Source organism: Catharus ustulatus, chromosome 5, assembly GCF_009819885.2.
Source record: "Catharus ustulatus isolate bCatUst1 chromosome 5, bCatUst1.pri.v2, whole genome shotgun sequence".
Classification (NCBI taxonomy): domain Eukaryota; kingdom Metazoa; phylum Chordata; class Aves; order Passeriformes; family Turdidae; genus Catharus; species Catharus ustulatus.
This window is the reverse complement of record NC_046225.1, coordinates 57247362-57265944: the sequence shown is the minus strand read 5'-3', so window position 1 is coordinate 57265944 and position 18583 is coordinate 57247362. Positions and strand designations below refer to the sequence as shown.

Sequence of the window (18583 nt, the reverse complement as noted above, 5' to 3'; positions counted from 1 at the left end):
CACTACAGTCAAAAAGATGCATTTTGCAAGGGATCAATTTCACAAAATAGGTCTGATATATTTTTATAAGCATTTTCCAAACAGATTGATACAAACTGTATTAGACCTCTTCTGAAAGCCATTAATAATATCCCTTACCTTCTTCATTTAGAAATACAGCAGGAGTACCATACATTTCTTTTGAATCAATAAAATAGAGCATACCACACAGATCCTTTTCACAGTGATGGAGTAGATATAGCCAGATTGAAACAGTGAACCTGTATGAGCAAAAACAAACAAAAAATCCACTGCTGATGAGAAAGCTATATAATTTGAAAAGCATGCATTTCACTTTAATTTAGCAAACCTGTGTCACACATGTAATCTTGAGAATAGAACACATCCTCTGCAGTAAAAGCCTTCAAAAAAACCACATGTAAGACTCTTGGATCTTTGATCTCTAACCACAGACTTCTGTGGTAACAACAGAAGAGAATAAGGAAGCGTTATCTGAATCAATTCCAGAATGCCAGGTCAGAGCTACTTCCAGATCCTACATCAGCAAGGAACCGAAAACACAAGTGAGACAAATTGGAGCCAACCTCCCACACACAGACTACAGTACCAAACCCCCAGATGCATGGTCCTGTCATTTTGATTGTCAAAGCCAATAAAAACTATAAGTTCTGTCTTCTATATTAAAATGAATTGTGAAAACATGCTTGGGAGAAGCAGTTAAAAATCAGTCCATCATCTGGACAGTACAGATAGGTATGAATAGCTGTCACAGAAGTATCACAGGATAAATAAAGGTGGAGCTTCTGCAAACTATGGAACAGTGCAAAATAAAAAGTCAAACACCAACAGCACTGTGTACTTAGAAATTTCTGTTCAAACATGGTTGAGGCACTAAAAGCAGAATTTATACCACGATAGCTAATTTTAAGGAATTCCTCTGTGCCACACTAAATCTGCTTCTGTGCTCTTAACAGAAATTTGATCATTTATTTCTGTGCCATTGCCACAGCAGTTAGGTCAATGCTGAATGACTTTGAAAATTGTACTTCCAATGTACAATTCAGCAAAGTGTTATAATTATTATAATATCTGATTATATAGTTCACTTTTCTTAGTGACTTTTAAAAAGAGATAATTTTTACATTTTTATACTTAATAAAAATGGTCAATATTTGTTTACAATACTTTAGGATTGGGTCAGCTAGCCTTGTTTCTCTCTTAAAAAATTGCTTAACACGAGTACCTTGTATCTTTTCCTAAACTTAAACCACTGTAGGTCTCTAAAAGCCTAACACCTGCTCTTCTGCTTTAAAAAACATGCAAGGGTGATTAAGTTTTCCCTAACTATGCCTTAAACAGTTAGTAACACCATTTTCTCCAGAGATGGTACATGGGTGAGGTAGAAAGGTTTGTATATGACAATCACTTGTATATTGATTGTTAGGACCTACAGGCAAATACTGTGCTTCCAGAAATACTGCTCGTGTGTTCATGCTGATATATTGCTCTTTTCAACTTTCATCTCTGCCAGTACAGCAAATTCAAATGCCTCAGTCTCCATTTAATCCTTGATTGCCAGTCTGAGACTGTTTGTTCTGTTCACATTTCTTGGGACAGAGTTTGGGACAATGTCGACTCATTTCATATTCCCATTGCTGCAGAATGCCAAACAGCGTAAGCAGTTCCCTTACACTCCCAGTCAGTCCTTGCTGCAGCTCCCCAGAATGACAGTTACAGTAATTTCACGTACTATAAGGCGCACCCTTTTGACTAAAATATTCCCCCCGAACCCGGAAGCGTGCCTTATAGTCCAGTGCGCCTTATATAATGGACAAAGTTGCGAATTTGCCAACTTGGAAGTGTGAGCCCGCAACAGTCCCGAGCCCAGCAGAGCCCGCCCGGCGGCGGTATCGGGCCAGCGCCAAGCCGGGGCGAGCCCGGCGACATCGGGGCAGCGACGACGCGGCATGAGCCCGCCGGCATCGGGGCTGTGCCAGCACAGGGGAAAAGCCCGGGGGGGCGCGGGGTTCCTGGCGCGGCATGGGGCACCCAGAGTGCCAGGGCAGCACGGGGCTCCCAGAGCTCCAGGGGGCGTGGGGAGGGAGGGAGCAGGCTGCCGCAGAAGCCGTGAGCCGCAACCCCTCCCCCCTCCCCAAGCCGCCGCAGCCCCGGCACTGTGGGAGCTCCGTGCAGGGAGGGGGAGACGGCACCACGGCGCTGCAGAGCCGCGAGAGGGAACAGTATGGCAGCACCACAGAGCCGCGAGGGGGAACGGCATGGTGGCAGTGCCGAGTCGAGCAAGGGACAGGTGGCAGGGCAGAGCCGCAAGGGGGAACAGTACGGTGGCACCACAGTATCCATGAGGGGGAATGGCACGGTGGCAGCGCAGAGCCGCGGGGGACAGACGGGATGGCGGATCGTCGAGCCGAGCGAGGGACAGGTGACATAGCAGGAGTGCCGAGCCGAGTGAGGGAACAGCACGGCAGCATCCGTGGAGTCGCGAGGGGGAAACAGCATGGCGGCATCACAGAGCCGCAAGGGGGAACAGCACGACAGGAGCGCCGAGCCGAGCGAGGGACAGGCGGCAGGGCAGAGCCGCAAGGAGGAACAGCATGGCGGCACAACGGAGCCGCGAGGGGAAATGGCACGATAGCAGCACCGAGCCAAGTGAGGGACAGGCGGGACAGTGGGAATGCCGAGTTGAGCGAGGGACAGGCGGGACAGTGGGAATGCCGAGCCGAGGGAGGGACAGGCGGGACAGTGGTAGCGCCGAGCCGCGTGAGGGAACAGCACGGCGGCTCTGCGGAGCCACGAAGGGGGAACAGCATGGCGACACCACAGAGCCGCGAGGGGGAACGGCACAATAGCAGCGCCAAGTCAAGCGAGGGACAGGCGGCATGGCGGAGCCACGAGGGGAAACAGCATGGAGGCACAACGGAGCCGCGAGGGGGAACGGCACGGCAGGAGCGCCAAGCTGAGCGAGGGACAGGCAGCACGGCGGCAGCGCTGAGCCGAACGAGGGAATGGCATGGCAGCTCCGCGGAGCCGCGAGGGGGAACAGCACCGTGGCAGTATGCAGCCGCAATGGGGAGGCGGCCCTGCGGCTGCGCCGAGTTGCACCAGCCGGCACCGGGGGTGGGTGGGAGTGCCAGGGCCCACTGCATGGGGAGGGTGCCTGGGGTTGCCTTTGGAAGCCTACGCCGATTGTGAAAAATGTTTGCAAATTGAGCACCTGCCAGTAAACTCCATTTTGTTGCGCACGGCGTGGCTCCTCGCTGTAAAAAAACAAGTGCGCCTTATAGTCCAGTGTGCCTTATATGATCTACAAAGTTGCGAAATTTGCCGACTCCCAGGGGTGCGCCTTATAGTCCAGTGCACCTTATGATCGTTAAATTACTGTATGTATCTTGGGTTCTCTTTCTGTACAAATCCCTGACTGAAGCCAAACAAGTAATCTCAGTTAAATACATCTACTTCTATTGACCTTTTGTACAGTGGGGAACCACATACACAGAACTGAAAAAGAACTGAAGACCTCTCTTCCTCTTCCTAACAGAACTACCCCAAGCTGTCACACAGCCACAACACACACTGAAGACACCAGCTGAAGGCAAGAATTATGTGGAATAGATAAAAAGATGCATAAATTCATGCCGTATACTCTAAACCAGAGCTTGAGTGCCTCAGTTCCAGAAGCAGAAGGCAACTGTGTTGGTGAGCAAAGAGAAGCAGGCTGTCACCCATCCAGAAGAGACCAGGAGCTAAAAAATTACTCTGTATTTATGGTTTCAGTTATGGTTTGAGAGCTACTAATTTGCATGCAACCTGCGCTCTCTGGCAAGTCTTCTTGGCACTCTTCTTGGGGCCACAGGCCAAATGCAAACCTGCAGGCAAGTTACAGCTCCTGCAATCATTTCCTACTTTTGTAATAACGTTGCCAGAGTCAGAGCATCTGGTGGAAGGGAGGTATATTTCTTTTCCCCTGAAATTATAAAATATGACTGGAGACCTGTGACAGTTCTGGGAAGGGGGACCAGAGCAGAGCAGGATGACCTTACAAGAGTGATTCCTCTGTAACTCTGTAATAGTGTGCAGGGGCTAAGGAATTGTACTCCTGTCTAAATAGGAGAGTTTACACAGCAATGGTAGAAGGAACTGGAGTGAGCTCAAGCTAGAAGACTTATCTAGGTCGAGGATTCTATCAATAAGGGCTTGTCAGGTGCAAAATAAACAAGAGTGTGAATTTATAGAGATAAAGCTGCTTCATGCTGCTTGCCCTTGCGAGAGATCCTCCTCTGCTCGTGGTCTGCAAACAATGTTAGAAATGCAGACCTGTTTATAATGCAGAAAACCCCAGGCTAGTTAGTCATGAGACAGTAGTCTTACCACGATGGCAGGTAATGCTAACCCACCCTCCTAACTGTTCCTAACCCATTCAGTTAACACCTTCTACTGGCATCTCTTTCACAGCCCTGCACTAACACATACTGTAAGTATATTCCTGAGGTTCAGCTTAAGCTTGTCCAAAACTGGAATCAGAAGGTACTGCTAACTAGGCTCCTTTTGCATGTTTTCCTAGGCAGTATTCCTTTAATTTGTGATCTAGCCCAAGTGTTTAAGTACATTCAAGCCTTCAAAAACCAAATACAGCCCAGTTACTTGCCTATACTTACATAGGATAATCAATCTGATGTCGTCTGACTGTCTCAAGTTCTTTGTTTTCAAACTGTTCAAATTTCTTCACAATTCCTGTTTTTTCCCCACTGGAAGCATATATGAAGTCGAGAACCTGGACACCATCTGCAAAATACAACCTTTCTTAATCTAACAGACAGAAAGCATTGAAACTAATTAATTAGCTCATATTCCTACAGTCAAACATTCAAATCACACAATAGATCAAAAGTTAACACAAACTCTCAATAAGTCCTTATACACAAGTTCATTTGCTGCTGTTAAATACATTACAGCCTTGAACCAAATAACCCACAAAAAGTGAAATTGAGCCTGTTTCCATATGGAATTAGAAGCAGGGAAAGAACAGTCTTATTTAAATCTGAGATACTTAAAGAACAAGTTAGTAAACAAGAAGTCTTAATTTATGTTATTCACTTAAATCTCATCCTAGTTTTGGTTATGCCTAAGTGACATTTCCCCACATCTCTTGGACTTGCTCTCCATTTCCACCTCTCTATATTATATGTATGCATAGCTATCAATTCTGTTCTTAACTGATATGGATAATCCTGTAATTAAAGCTGCCCCTCCTAAGAAAGAGGAGAAAAATCTTCAAGGCCATGATATATCACGGGCTTGTCTAGAGAAACCCAAAAACCAAACCAAAAAACCACCAAGAAAACAACAAAAGAAACCAAACCCTGAGCTATTTGTTACAATATTATTTTAAGAAACAAAATTTGAATATTATTTCCTCCTACTGTCTATTAAGCTGATTTAATCTGTAATAGAAATAGATAATACAGCCAATAAGATGTTTCATAGTGTTGTCAGATATTACATGCTGTCTCCAACAAGTATTTTAAAAAGCCCATAAAGGAAGTAAGATGTTCCCTGTTTCTTCTTCAGAGCATTTTAGTGAAAATACATGACACAAACACCATAATGGGATTTTCTCAGAGAGAACCATTTAGAAACAAATGTTCTTTTTCCTTCTAGGGTTCTGCTTTGAGAATACATTGAGAGCAAAATAATTGTCAGCAAGTATAACACTAGAGATAGGCAGGCAGAAAAAAAGAACTCTAAAAATCTAGAAAGCAAAGTTGTTTCAGTAATCTATATAGTTGGCAAGACACGATTTTTTATTTAAACCTACTACCTTTTTTCCTAAAATGCTTGTTCATAATGGTCCTGGCAGGGCGGGGGGAAAGAGGTGCTGTAAAGTTTAGCTCACTACAAAGACTTGAAAATATGTTTCTGAATGTGACTTCATCATCTTGAGTAGAAGGAGAACACTTCTGTGAGAATTATGTTGCATGAACTGCAGAACGGATTCTGAAATAACGCAGTAAGGGACTGAAAACTCTCTCTTAAGATAAAGGAATGATGTCCACTGACTTGGTGGATTTTGACTAAAATTGTTTGAATATGCTTAGAAAATAGGGAGTCAGGATGCTACCAACCTCCACGCAGGCTGTAATGAAACAATCTGAAGAGCAGGATGGTTTCAGCAACTTACAAATCTAACCTCACAGTTACAGAGATTACATGTTCAACAATGCTTCCCAAGTAAATCACTGTATGCAACATTTACTATTTACTACCACGAAGAACTTTTTAATAGCTTACCAACCTTATTTGTTTGCTTGGGAGAAAAAAATGCCATTGCACCTACCACTTTCATGAGGGCACTGAGGTATCCTATTGGCCTGCAGCATCCACAAATAGTCAGCACCCCACTGAAGACAAACTTTGTGGTCCTTATATGGCCGTTCAAAAGGTGGAACTGCCTCTAAAAATGTGTAATTCTTGGCAACTGCAGTCTGGTAGTCTTCATTCTGCTCATCTTCATAGCTGCTAGCTGATTTGTGACTAATCCATGCATAAAGTATCACACTGTGCACTATTATTGAGTTTCTGAGGATATAATCATCTCTGTAAACCATGATGCTTGGAAATTTCAAGTGTACTTGTCGAGTTCTGCTAACATAAAGGTTCTTCTCATCCTTCCATCTCCTTCTATACACTGGTACACCAGTCCTGAACTCAGAGGAAGCTACTGCTTCCAAACTGACAATACAAGGCTTAGAACATAAATACTGAACTGAAACCTCAGAATTGTTAAGAACCTTCTTTTCTAAAATGTTTAAATTGATAAAGTCTACATAATCCATATTCTTCTGAAACTGTGGAGTAACTGCTGTTGTCTGTAGTGTCTCCTTTCCAAAGGACAGCACAAAGTTCTGGAAGAAAACCCAAAACACAAACATGTTAACCAGAGAATCTATGTGATTACTCATATAGTCACGCTAATAACAGAACTCTGCACCAGCACATTTATGTACCATACTTTAACTTCAAAATATGAGGTTTCTTTCACCCAGCAAGTAGACATGGATTATTGGAGAGCCACCATCGAGATTTTAGTGGTAACAACTTCCCTACGTCAAGGTCTCAAAGTTACCCATGCTTCTACAAACAAACTGTATTTACAGGGTGTATCCTTTAGCCCTTATGCAAGTGGAATCCGGTCTAAGATAGCAACTTACACGTCATGCTATTTAAACATGCTCCTAGGATCAGGTCTAAGGAGTGTACAAGAAAATGTACTGGTAGATATTCATTGTGCATCATTGTTTGCTAGGATTGCCACAGCCTTATGTTTCTGTATCTTCTTAAAAAGTTACCTTATTTTGTTGCCTGTCATGCACGTCCCTGAAGGACAAAATAACAACAAAGGCTTCCTGAGAATGAATTAATATTTGTTAAGTGTTTCATTTTTGACATATTCCTATCCTGAAGATGGACTTGGGAATCTGAGTAGCAAGACCAGCAGGCTGAATTTACTCAGCTTTTGCTCTCCACAGCTATGTACATTGTATATAGTTTGAGAGTGAGTGCCTGGACATACAACAGGATTATCCTCTATGCTGAAGTTCTTGTCTCTAAGGCTTCAAACAGCTTCTTTTCTTTCTGCCCTGCAGTCAGCATCCAGCTTGATGCACTGCCAAGGATACCGGAGATTACTCAGCTGTGAGGGCAAACCACCAGCACAGCAGTTCCACCAGGCCCCCTGATCTGTCTAAAATATTCAGAATTGTCACTTAGGATTACCAGGGAAGATGGTCATTAAGATTGCCCAAAATGAGATCTGTTGATCTGTCTTGGGTAACTTTTAACTTTGCTAAGATTAAACAAATTAAAATAAAATTTATCTTGGATACTTATTTTGGATTGATGACTTTTTCATGGTGTCTTTCAAAATACTTAAAAGGTTTGGCTTAGACATTAGTACATTTGTAATCACATAAATTATGTGCTGGGTGCCTGGAGGACTAGACCTTGCCTGCAATCCAATATGGGGATCAGTAAAAGTCCCTAATGATAAACTACTTTACTTCTGATTTCTTAATAGTATGTTGACACTCTTTGAGGACTACACTGAAAAAAAATCAAGCCAGTAAGACCTGTGAAGGAGTAAATATTAGGAAAAGTCAGAACTAAGCCCTATACTACTTTATTGCTCTTACAGATGAGGATTTCTGGGTTTTTTCATCATCTGTGTGATCAAAGGCCCTTCTTCCTCCAGTTCTCTGCTTCCTTAGAGGTGCAAAAGAGCTCAAGGGTTATTAGTAGAACACAACTATGCATAGAGGTGCTGTTTACTTCAAGACCTTGACTCTATTAAGGGCAGACACTGGAAGACATAACTGAATGAGGGAACTTTTGGATGAAAAAGATATCATTGCAAGCAGATGGGTAGCTCTAGATCACTAGATTTATTTAGTGTTCCTAGGAACTTGTCACTTAAACCGCATTCCACAACTGCAACCAAATGCTCTTTATCTTCTCGTATACGACAAGAGACATTGCAAGCAAGATGTGCAGTGATGCTGAACATCAATAAACACATGTAAGCACCAAGATACACACCTTGAACAAATAAAATGCTAAAAAACCATAAAACACTATGCAACTCAGTATTTCGGCTTTCTGCAATAGGGAGGCTCATCAAAGTGACAGCCTTCCTCTCTGTCTTATTTCCCACTCCACAAAATGCATATTGGTTAGAGTATGGTGCTAATAATGCCAAGGTTGTGGGCTTGATCCCTTTATGGGCCATTCACTTAAAGAGTTGAACTCAGTGATCCTCATGGGTCCCTTCCAACTCAGAATATTCTGTGATTTTGTGGTATTGTTAAAGCTATGCAAACTGAAGGGGCTAAAAAAGGAATAGCAATAGGAGGTTGACGTCCATTGGAACGCATGGTGTCTACCATATGCTGGAACTAAATATATACACAAATGCTGAGATAAAGGTTGTTGAGAGAGCCTTGATTTTAATACTAATTTGAGTACCTTTCAGAGCTTGACTTGACAAAAGATACTATTCTTTTACATTTCCAACACAATCCTCCTTTGGTTTAAATACTTCCAAAAACAATAAAAGCCCATAGCAGCAGGAACAAATTATCCTAAACCTCTTGTACTTGATGGTTATAATTCATATTTCTTGATCTTATAATCAAGAGTAAGTAGCTCAATCTTTGTGATATGGGGGCTGTGTCATGATGAAGATGGTAATATACTATGAACACAATGCCACGTAGTTAACACAAGATGCAAAAGTCTACCAGGGAGCTACTATAAAGCATAGGGGTACTATGCTTACCACACACATGCACTTACTGTCAAAACACACAGCCAGCACTCAATTTTGTCAGTGGTTATCCAATACAGAAAGATGGGAACTGGACTCCAGTAAAGACAGTGTGGTCTGGCACAGTTCATTAACAAAGATGCAACAGTGTATGAATATGTTTATCTTATTTCCAGTGAATGGCAGAAATTTTGTGGTGGGGATCCCAAAGCAGTAAGCTCTGAAACCCAAAGCCAGTTCTCTGTAGAACAATTTCCATGATGTCCCTAGAGTACTTAAGCACAATGCAACACAATTGCAGATGCCTAAGTTTAGCTTCAGCTTTGCTGAGCTAGTGCCTTTCCCTTAGTGCCTGATTTGCTAAATGGCTCTCCATTTTACTTTGTATTCTTTGGTCCCTGGGTATTACTGGAGGCCTGTGCTGCCAAAATGCATGAAGTGCATTTGAGTCTGTTGTTACATCGCACCTAACAAACCCTTCTGGAGGCTCATTCAGTAAACAGCGTGGAACAAAGAACCCTGAGCAACCCCACAGTGAAGGAGGCCTGGCAGACACTGCACACCATAAACTTCCAGACCACGGCTGAGTCTGTTACTACTTGGTTGCCACTACACAGTGCATAGAGAGTGTATCATCTAAATATTCCTACTTGGTGAGAAAGCATCTTCTCTTCCTGTAATATCAGACAAGGCAGAGTTAAATGTGCATCACCTCTGACACAGAACAAGGATGAAAAGATTACACGCTGAGTGTGATTATGAGACTTAAATATAAAAGTTTCCCAGCACACTGAAGAAGCCAGCTATACTAATTCAAAATATTATCATGAACTAGGCAAAGTTCAACAAGACACACATAAAGGTTCTGCTGTGTGGGGCAACTTAGCCATTAAAGCTGTAAATGTTTTTGGTTGTTTTTGGTTTTGTTTTGGGGTTTTTTTTGTTTTCTTTTTTCCTTAAATACTGCTGAATCTGAATGAATTAGCCCAAGTCATCCCATCAGATCTTGGGATAAAAATCAGTGTGGGAGGCAAACACTGCAAGCATTAGGAAATTGAACATTTTCAGTAGTGTAATAATACAGAAATGATTGAGCAAGTATTCTTTAATTTGCTGGGTCAATAGGACCCAGGAGTTCAGCCTTGCATAAATTCTACATAACCCTATGAAACCTGCACCCGTTTGCACAAAACCTGAAGAAAACTGCAGTCCTTCACCTGCGAATGCCCAACACGTCATGCTACAGTTTAAGATGTGTGAAAAGAAGACAGAACAAAAAGAGGTGTTGACCTGCTGCTCTCCATCAGCACCAACATTGTCTAGGCACACAAAGACTTTGACAAGAACTTATGCTTAGCAGTAAAAAAGATAAAAAAGTATTTTATTAAATGGCCCTAAACCACGGTTGTTTCCATAAGCCAGTGCAGCACCATGCTCAGTACTGCATCTGTAAGCAGATGTCAAAGGCCTCCCCATTCTTTCCACTCTAGAAGTTTATCGTCACCCAGGGCAGAAAGCCTAACACTCAGAGGTGACGGCTCGGCATCCCCCAGCTCGGGGTGACCCTGGGGGCTGGGAGGGGGCGCGGAGCCAGGCCGGACAGCGGGGGCTGGCTCCGAGAGGCGGCCCCGGCTCCGAGCGCCCCGCCGGACCCCGGCTCCCTCCGCCCTGCGCGTACGACCCGCGACCCGCAGGGGCCGGCCCCTGCCGCGGCGCCAGGGCTGGGTCGGGCCGCGGGCAGGTGCGGGGCCGGCGGCACTCACCGTGAGGAGGACGAGGAGCAGCGGAGGGGGGCAGCGGGGCTCGGCCGGGGGCCGCATGCTGCTGTTGCTGCTGCGGCGGTGCCCAGCGCGGCAGGGACTGCGCGGCCGGCCCGCAGACAAGGATGCGGCAGATCCGGCTTCCTGGAGGAGGGGCCGCCGCCCGGGCAGGGCAGGGCAGGGCCCCGCTCCGCCGCCGCAGGTGCGGAGGGGCTGGGCCAGGAGACGCCGAGCCCCGGCCGTGCTGCGCAGCTCCTTGGAGGCTCCTGAAGCTCCGTACGGCAGGCGCCGGGCGGCGTCCCCGGAGCCCGGGAGGGATCCCCGCGCAGGGCCGCCCCCGCCCGCTCCCGTGGCGGCTCCGCGGCAGCCCCCGCCCTCCCGCCTCGGCGCTGCTCTGGCGGCGCAGTCCCGGGCCGGGACAGCTCCCGCTGTCGGGCGCGGCGCTTTAGGGCGGGGCGGCGGGGCTGGGGCGCATCATCTCGGGCTGCCCGGGCCGGGCTGACAGCGCGGCGGCCCCGGCCCCGCGCCCGCGCTGCGCCCCGCCGGCCGCGCGGGGGCGCCCTCCCGGCGGGCCGGGCCGTGCCGCGCCGCTCCCGCCTGTCCCGGAAGGCCCCGCGCAGGCCCCGCGCCCCGTCCGCCGGGCCATGGCCGGGCTGTCCCGCACCCTCGGCATCTTCGGCGCCTTCGTGGCCGTGGTGGGAGCCGCCTTTTACCCCATTTATTTCCGGCCGCTGCTGCTGCCCGAGGAGTACAGTGAGTTCCTGAGCGGGGGGAGCTGGCTGGGCCCGCCATGGCGCGGTCTGTGTCCGGGCTTGGGGGAATGCTGGGGCTGCTGCTCGGTGAGTGACTCCCGAGGGGCTTTCTGCTCGTCGAGGAGATACCTGGAAACCGAAATAATGCAGCTCGCCCTGCCCTTATTTCAAGTTGTCGGCCAGCACGTGGTTAAGAACACCCTTCCGCTGCTCCTCAGAGGATTGGGATGCAGTTGGAGAAATTGAGATCAGAGAGATGGAGCACCTCTCCTATGCATGAAGGCTGAGAGAGTTGGGATTCTTCAGCCTGGGGAAGAGAAGGCTTCGGGGAAACCTTGTAGAACACTTGTAGAGAGCGTGTAAGAAAGTTGGGGTAGACTTTTTAGTAGGGCGTGTTGCAAAAGGACTGGAGATAATGGTTTTAAACTAAACAGAGTAAATTCAGAGTAGATAGAAGGAATACATTATTTATAATAGTGCTGATGAACCACTGGAACAGAGTATCCCCAGAGGAGTGGTGGATGTCCCATCCCTGGAGACATTCAAGGTCAGGTTGGACAGGTCTCTGAGTAACTTGATGTAGCTGAAGATGTCCCTGATCAGTGCAGGAGAGATGGACTAGATGATCTGTAAAGGTCCCTTCCAACCCACACTATCCAATGATTCTGTGAGCTGTTCGAGTTCTGTTTTCCAGCTGCAGTTGAAAATCTAAGTTAAAACTTGGGAACAGTTGTGATGATTTGTTAGACCTGGTTTTAGTCTGCAGAGTCTCTGAAACTGACTCCTGAGGAAAACCCCACTTTCCTGCCAGAAACACCTGCCAGGAGAACCTCCAAAACCCCACAACTGACTTTACCCAGGAAGCTCTCGAAGGCACCTGCAGCTCCAGGTGCGAAGCCTCAGCAGCTCCAGGCGGGTGCTCCATAGGGGAAGCACCCATTACTCTGAACTTCTGTGAAATACTGCCAAAGGAAATGGGGGGAAAGTTCTGGTGCAACCAGCCTTGCCCCCTCACTTTAAATTTTATGAAACTAAGCAAGCTGATAACATGAAGATATTGTGGTTAATCTGCCAAGACAACTGAAGATTTCTAGAAAGAAAAAAAGAAAAAAGGAAAACAAATATATGATCTTATTGGAGGGGCTTTGGCCTTGTATCAAAGCTCAAGTAAAGTTTAATGCACAAGCAAGTTTTTATTCAAGGGTGCTTATTTGTGAAACCTCTCACAGTTATATTTCCTACTCTGTGTTCCCTTTGAAAACTATTACTAAATCTTTTTTGCTTATGCTATACTTTCCAAAAATACTGTGTTAGAAATGTGGCTTGGCAGTAAGGAAAGGACAGAACTAGTGGAGCGTGTCCTTCTTTGTGCCTGTGAATTATGTGAGTAGATGTTTCCTATCAGTTTAGGGATTTTTTTAATCTCTATTTAGGATATAAAATGATTGATGCACAGTTAGCAAGTGCACAAACTTGTGATTTGATAGCTGATTCTAAACTTTACTTATTGCTGCTGCTGATTCCCCATCTGATATCACCTTTATTCATTTCCAATGAGCTTTTTTAGATTGTTATCACTGCAGTATGAGAGACAAGCATTTGTTATCACAGTACTTGAGGCAAGATATTGGAGTTTCACAGTTGTGGTGTTTGAACCAAAGTATTTAACCTTTGGGGTACAAAGGATTTTCCAAGTACAGTCTGGTAAGGCTATGACAACTTCTGTAGAAGTTCCCACCCTCTATTGTCTTGAGCTGTGGGTAAATACAGTAATTTCACAAATACAAGCTGCACCATTTTGACTAAAATTTTGCTCCCATCCTGGAAATGCAGCTTACACTCAGGGGCGGCTAATACATGAATAATTTTCTGACATTTCCAACCCCGGAAGTGCCAGCCAGGGTGCTGAGCCGAGCACCTGCCAGTAAAACCCGGCTTTACGCGATTGTTACAAATTGGTTACTCTGTTTCGCAGTGGGTGGAGGCGGGCTCCGTGCCGGCAGCATGGGGCAGGGGGAAGGCGGGGGGCTCACTCCTTCAGGCAGCGCAGCCCAAGGGAGAGACGGGGGGCTCCTGTCCCCGCCTGCCGCGGCAGGAGCAGGCAGGCTCCCGTCCCCGCCTGCCACAGGAGCGGGGGGGCTCCTTCCCCTCCTGCCGCTGCCGCCCTGGGTGCCAGTGGGCTCCGTGCCCCCCTCCCACCGCGGGGCAGTGCTGGGCCGAGGTGAACGAGCCTGGCGGCAGCAGCAGCCAGCCCCGAGCAGCCCCTCCGAGCAGCAGCGCCGAGCTGGGCCACCCGGCCCCGTCGGCAGCCCCGAGCAGGCCGAGCCCTCATGGCCCGAGCCAAGCCAGTAAACCACCCCCCATCCCACAATTCTGTTACTATTTGGCAACTTTGTTGCACGAGGGTCTTCGCTGCGAATGACAGAGCGGCTTATACTCAGGTGCAGCTTATGTATGGATGAAGAACGAAATGTTGCTGACACCCGAAGATGCGGCTTATAGTCAGTGCAGCTTGTATTCGTGAAGTTACTGTACTCAGTATTTCTTTGTTTGAGGATGCTGTGTCCCAAAAGCTGCGTATTTTGATTAGCATCACACAGTAATCATGCAAAAGGCAAGTATGAATTTTCATTACCTGGAGTGGTATTGAACTATGTAAACATGAAATGCTATCTCTTCTTTCTTCACTCTTGTTTTTCTCCTGTATCTCCTGAATTCTATACAAACAATATACATACATTAACATTCAGGAAGAAGACTTTACTGCATGATTCTCAAACATCTTCAGAGAAGTTCATAGCAATTAACAAATTAAATGAAAGCTGTTTGAAAAAACTGTATGTAATCAAATTGTTGATATGAACTGTAAATAGTGTGCAAAGGCATTTGACTTGATTTCATACAGAAACGTAATTTTGTAGGTTTTTAGTACCTCAGTCCGTGGCTTTACTGTTTCTAATATTTTCTTGTTTGTATCTAGCTTTAAAAAAAACTGTTTCCTCATATGAAACATGCAGTTTAGTGGCAATGATGAAACTTTGAGGCCTTCAGCACAGGCCTTTTCCACATGGATTAACTAAAACAGTGCCTTGACAGCTGCTCTTTGTCACATTTTCACAGATTTCCTGAATTGAATTGTGAGATTCTGTTCTTTCCTATCCTGTGAGGTGGCTCTCCTGTCATCAATACCAAATCTTTCTTGTCCTTTTTTTGGCTTATCTGTCTTCCAAGTTGTTTGCAGGCTCCACAGCAGTCTCCTTGTTGACTGTTCCATGTCCTGTCTGTGTGTTTATAATTTCTTATGTTTTTGCACTGGTTTCTTTGCCTGACCAGTTAACAGCTCCTGCTGCTCCACCCAAGTGTGTCACCAGATCTCTCAGATTGGTGCCTGTTTTTGCCCCTGCCTTTCTTCCACTCTTAAATTTCCACTCAAGACTGAATATCCTTCTCCTTCATGTCCTACAGAAAGTCTCATTCCTTCCCCTAATCTATTTTGTTCTCCCTTTCTGGGTTTTGTGCCTTTTCCTATAAGATTTTGTCTGCTAAAAAGGATGAAATGGAATTACCATGCTCAGTGAACAGAACTGGAGAACCTGTGTGTGTCTCTAGTGCCTGTCCCCTTGCAAGGAGAATCAATTGCTGTGATATTCCTGCTAGTCTCCAGTAGCATTAGGCTTGTGCCTAGACAGCCTGATAACATGTACTGCCAGTGCATTCCCAGTGGGACAGGATAGTGTAAAATTTCAGTTTTAAGGTGAGCTTAGTTCTGAGCTTACTTTGCGAATATGCACCCTGCAGGTTTTTAAAGGCCTCAGAAGTTCAGTGGTGTGGGCAAAACGTTAATCCACCTGAGCATTGAGTTTCTGCTTCAGAGTACAACTGTAATGGTGAAGTGTGTAACTGGAAGAAAAGGAGGAGCATTTATTAAGGGAAAATAGTATAGTTTTCTCAATTTCTCTTTGTGGAAGTGGTTGAATCTTCCAAAGAAAAAAAGAAAAGCCTGAGACAAGCCCAGTTGGAAAAATATCCCTCAGATGCTGAATTTCACAAAGTTTACAAGCAGTAATTTTGTAGATGCTGTCATGAAATCTGTTTGCAAGATCTTACAGAGCCTGAAAATGGGAATTGTCCAAAAGAAAAAAATCTTTTGACTAGTTTTATGTTGAGCATATCAATGACAGCTTCTAAGAGTACTAATCATTCCTTAGGTGCTGGGACCATGGCATGTGTTTTGACATCTTTGTTAAAAACAGTAGGCATTGTTTTAAGATGATTATCTTATTATTTGTAGTCTCTCAAAACAGACTAGCTATTAGTTTCTCAGTGAAGTAGGAATACTACATTTGCATTCTGTAGGTAGATACTTGACAGAATTTTACTGTGTAGCATCTAGAATTAATAAAATTTTCAAGATTATTTTATTTGATGCAATCAAGATATCTGTTTTTTTTTCTTTTTTTTTTCAGTAGTGTTCTTTCTGTTCTGTTTTCCAGAGAAAGAACAGGTAATTAACCGAGCTGGTATTGTTCAAGAGGATATTCAGCCTGGAGGTACACTTCATTTATTTTTGCATCGATTGTTTTAAAGACCTTCTTGAAATAAGACCTGAATATTTATATGGATTTAAATAATACAGTGAAGAATACATTCAATGAAAATGTATTTAATAAACTTGACATTAAATTATTTTTTCAGGGTAATTCCTCACTGAAAAATTACAGTTCTAATGAAACTCATCTTAAAATGACTTAACTGGCCAAATAAGTTGCAGAGATTCTGTTGTCTTCACACTTTCTTGAGCAGAGGCCAGTTACAACTTCTAAACCAGCTTAGCGCAAACAAGAACCTTGGATAGGCTGAGCTGTAGCTATAAAAAACAGTGTTGCACCCTAGTTTTGTGGAATACTGAACTCAGCTGAAACACAGTTCATCAGCACTTTGGCAGTGCCTTCTGGCTTCATGGATGGATTGGCCATACAGAAATCCACTACATATGAAGGAAAATTTGGAATGCAGTGCTAATAGCTTTTGGATCTTCACTGTTGACAGCAGAGGGCTTAGAAAAGAATGTGAGGGAAGTAAAATTCAAGTATAGCAGGCTATCCTTGATAGTTCATTTTTTCATAATGGTAAATGGAGTGGCTGTTCATTACAGAAGGCTGGCATTTTTTGATTAAAGATGTGAGAGTGCCTGTCTTGATGAAACATGTAATATCTGAATATGTTAAAGGGTACTGTATTTTGGTTTTTGAAAAAGCCTCACATCGGCACCAGGTGAAAATCAAATAGGAATAAAACCATGACCTTATTACTACACACATTGGTTAGATCATTAGTGCAGGACTTGCTTTCTAGGGAAGTGGGTGAAGTACTGAAGAGAAGTAGGAAGGGTATTGTGGAGTACAGGTCTGATGAACCTGTTTTTTAACTAAAATTCAAGAGGACTGGACTGGCTTATTTATCCAAGATGCAGGTACTTAATGACCAGTTCTTAGTGTAAGTTCTGCTTTTCATCTGACTTTAGCTGCTGATAAGTTACAAGATCCATTAGTTGAAGAGGAAACCTAGACAGATTTAAATGCAAGGTGCAGTTCTAAATGATTAATCCAACAATATTAGAACACCTTGCCTATGAATGTGATAATTTTTCCATTCTCTGAAGTTTAAGATCAAGATGAGGTCGTCTTTCTGTATATTTTTGCAAGTTTAAGCAGAGTTGCAAATTCAGTGCAGAAATTGTTGGCTTCTTTCATTGTTTAGTACACCTAGATGGAGTAGCAGACCTGTTTAGGCTTTTTTTTCTCCAGCAGTCTAAATTATCAACTGCTGATATTCTGATGTTTGATTTGTAGGGTTAAAAGTGTGGTCGGATCCATTTGGAAGAAAGTAATTGGCGGCTGGGTGTATTGCAAAACTGAAGATGGACGTCTTCAGCAGCTGCTTCTTTCAATGAAGTGTGTCTTTGGGTATCGCCGGAGAAGAATTCTGAATATGCTGTGTGGGCACAGGAGGAGCAAGAAAGGCTACTGGTTGGAATCCCAAGAGATAAAAACATGCTAGTTCTGAGAGAGAAGGCTGGTGCATAGCTCACACACTGTTAGAAAGCTACATGATTTAAGTATAGAAGTAAAATGTTTATTTCCTTAAGAAAAGGAAAAAGGATTTTCTTCTAATGTGTAGACACAGAGTAAATTATGGATAGAATAAATCGTGCAGACTACTGCAATTTCCTCCCTAGTTTGAAAGTTAGAACATGGTGAGTGTAAATTTGTACATTAAAATCTTTAAACTACTGTGTACTTTTTTTCATTGTTTTGCAAGTGTGTGTGGCAGGTACCTTGACTGTCTGCCAGGTGTCCCCCTGGCTGTTCTTACTCCTGCTCCTCCACAGGACAAAGGGATTAAATAGAATGACAGAGCTCGTGGGTCTGGATAAACACAAGGAGATTTCTTACCAGTTACTTTCGCAGGCAAAATAGGTTCAACTTGGAGAAAATAAATGTAGTTATGTAAGTAGAATTATGACACACAACATTTTAAAGATCATTACTGGATCCTGTATGTTTCAAAAAATGTATGCGCAGTTTTATTCCTAACATTAGCAGATGTTTGCCATCTTTTTGACATCACACACTTGGGACAACAGATGAAAGATTTCATGCTTACAGTGTTATTTTCCAAACTGCCATTCTGCTACTTGCTGTTCTATTTCTACCTGTCTTTGTCATTACTCT

General features: G+C 44.5%; 2 protein-coding genes across 2 annotated transcripts in view; one reads left to right on the top strand and one right to left on the bottom strand.

The window, feature by feature from the left end:
* SEL1L3 (SEL1L family member 3) overlaps positions 1-11241 on the bottom strand; it is a 36618-nt gene extending 25377 nt beyond the window's left edge. Inside the window, 4 exon segments of the mRNA XM_033059337.2 lie at positions 138-260; positions 4674-4800; positions 6353-6920; positions 11101-11241. Of these exon segments, the coding sequence (XP_032915228.1) occupies positions 138-260; positions 4674-4800; positions 6353-6920; positions 11101-11157 (875 nt within the window). The 5' untranslated portion in view covers positions 11158-11241.
* A 30-nt stretch (positions 11242-11271) lies between these two features.
* Positions 11272-18142, top strand: SMIM20 (small integral membrane protein 20). Its single transcript, XM_033059338.2, has 3 exons — positions 11272-11850; positions 16343-16399; positions 17702-18142. The coding sequence occupies exons 1-3, from the start codon at positions 11742-11744 to the stop codon at positions 17737-17739; spliced, it is 204 nt and encodes a 67-aa protein (XP_032915229.1). The 5' UTR covers positions 11272-11741; the 3' UTR covers positions 17740-18142.
* The last annotated feature ends 441 nt before the right edge of the window (positions 18143-18583 follow it).

What these genes read in the sequence shown, in the direction of transcription:
- SMIM20 (XM_033059338.2), top strand. Translation starts at nt 11,742, where the DNA reads ATGGCCGGGCTGTCCCGCACCCTCGGCATCTTCGGCGCCTTCGTGGCC. An exon ending in GCTGCTGCCCGAGGAGTACA is followed by an intron (nt 11,851 to 16,342) that starts GTGAGTTCCTGA and finishes TCTGTTTTCCAG; the next exon opens with AGAAAGAACAGGTAATTAAC. An exon ending in AGAGGATATTCAGCCTGGAG is followed by an intron (nt 16,400 to 17,701) that starts GTACACTTCATT and finishes TTTGATTTGTAG; the next exon opens with GGTTAAAAGTGTGGTCGGAT.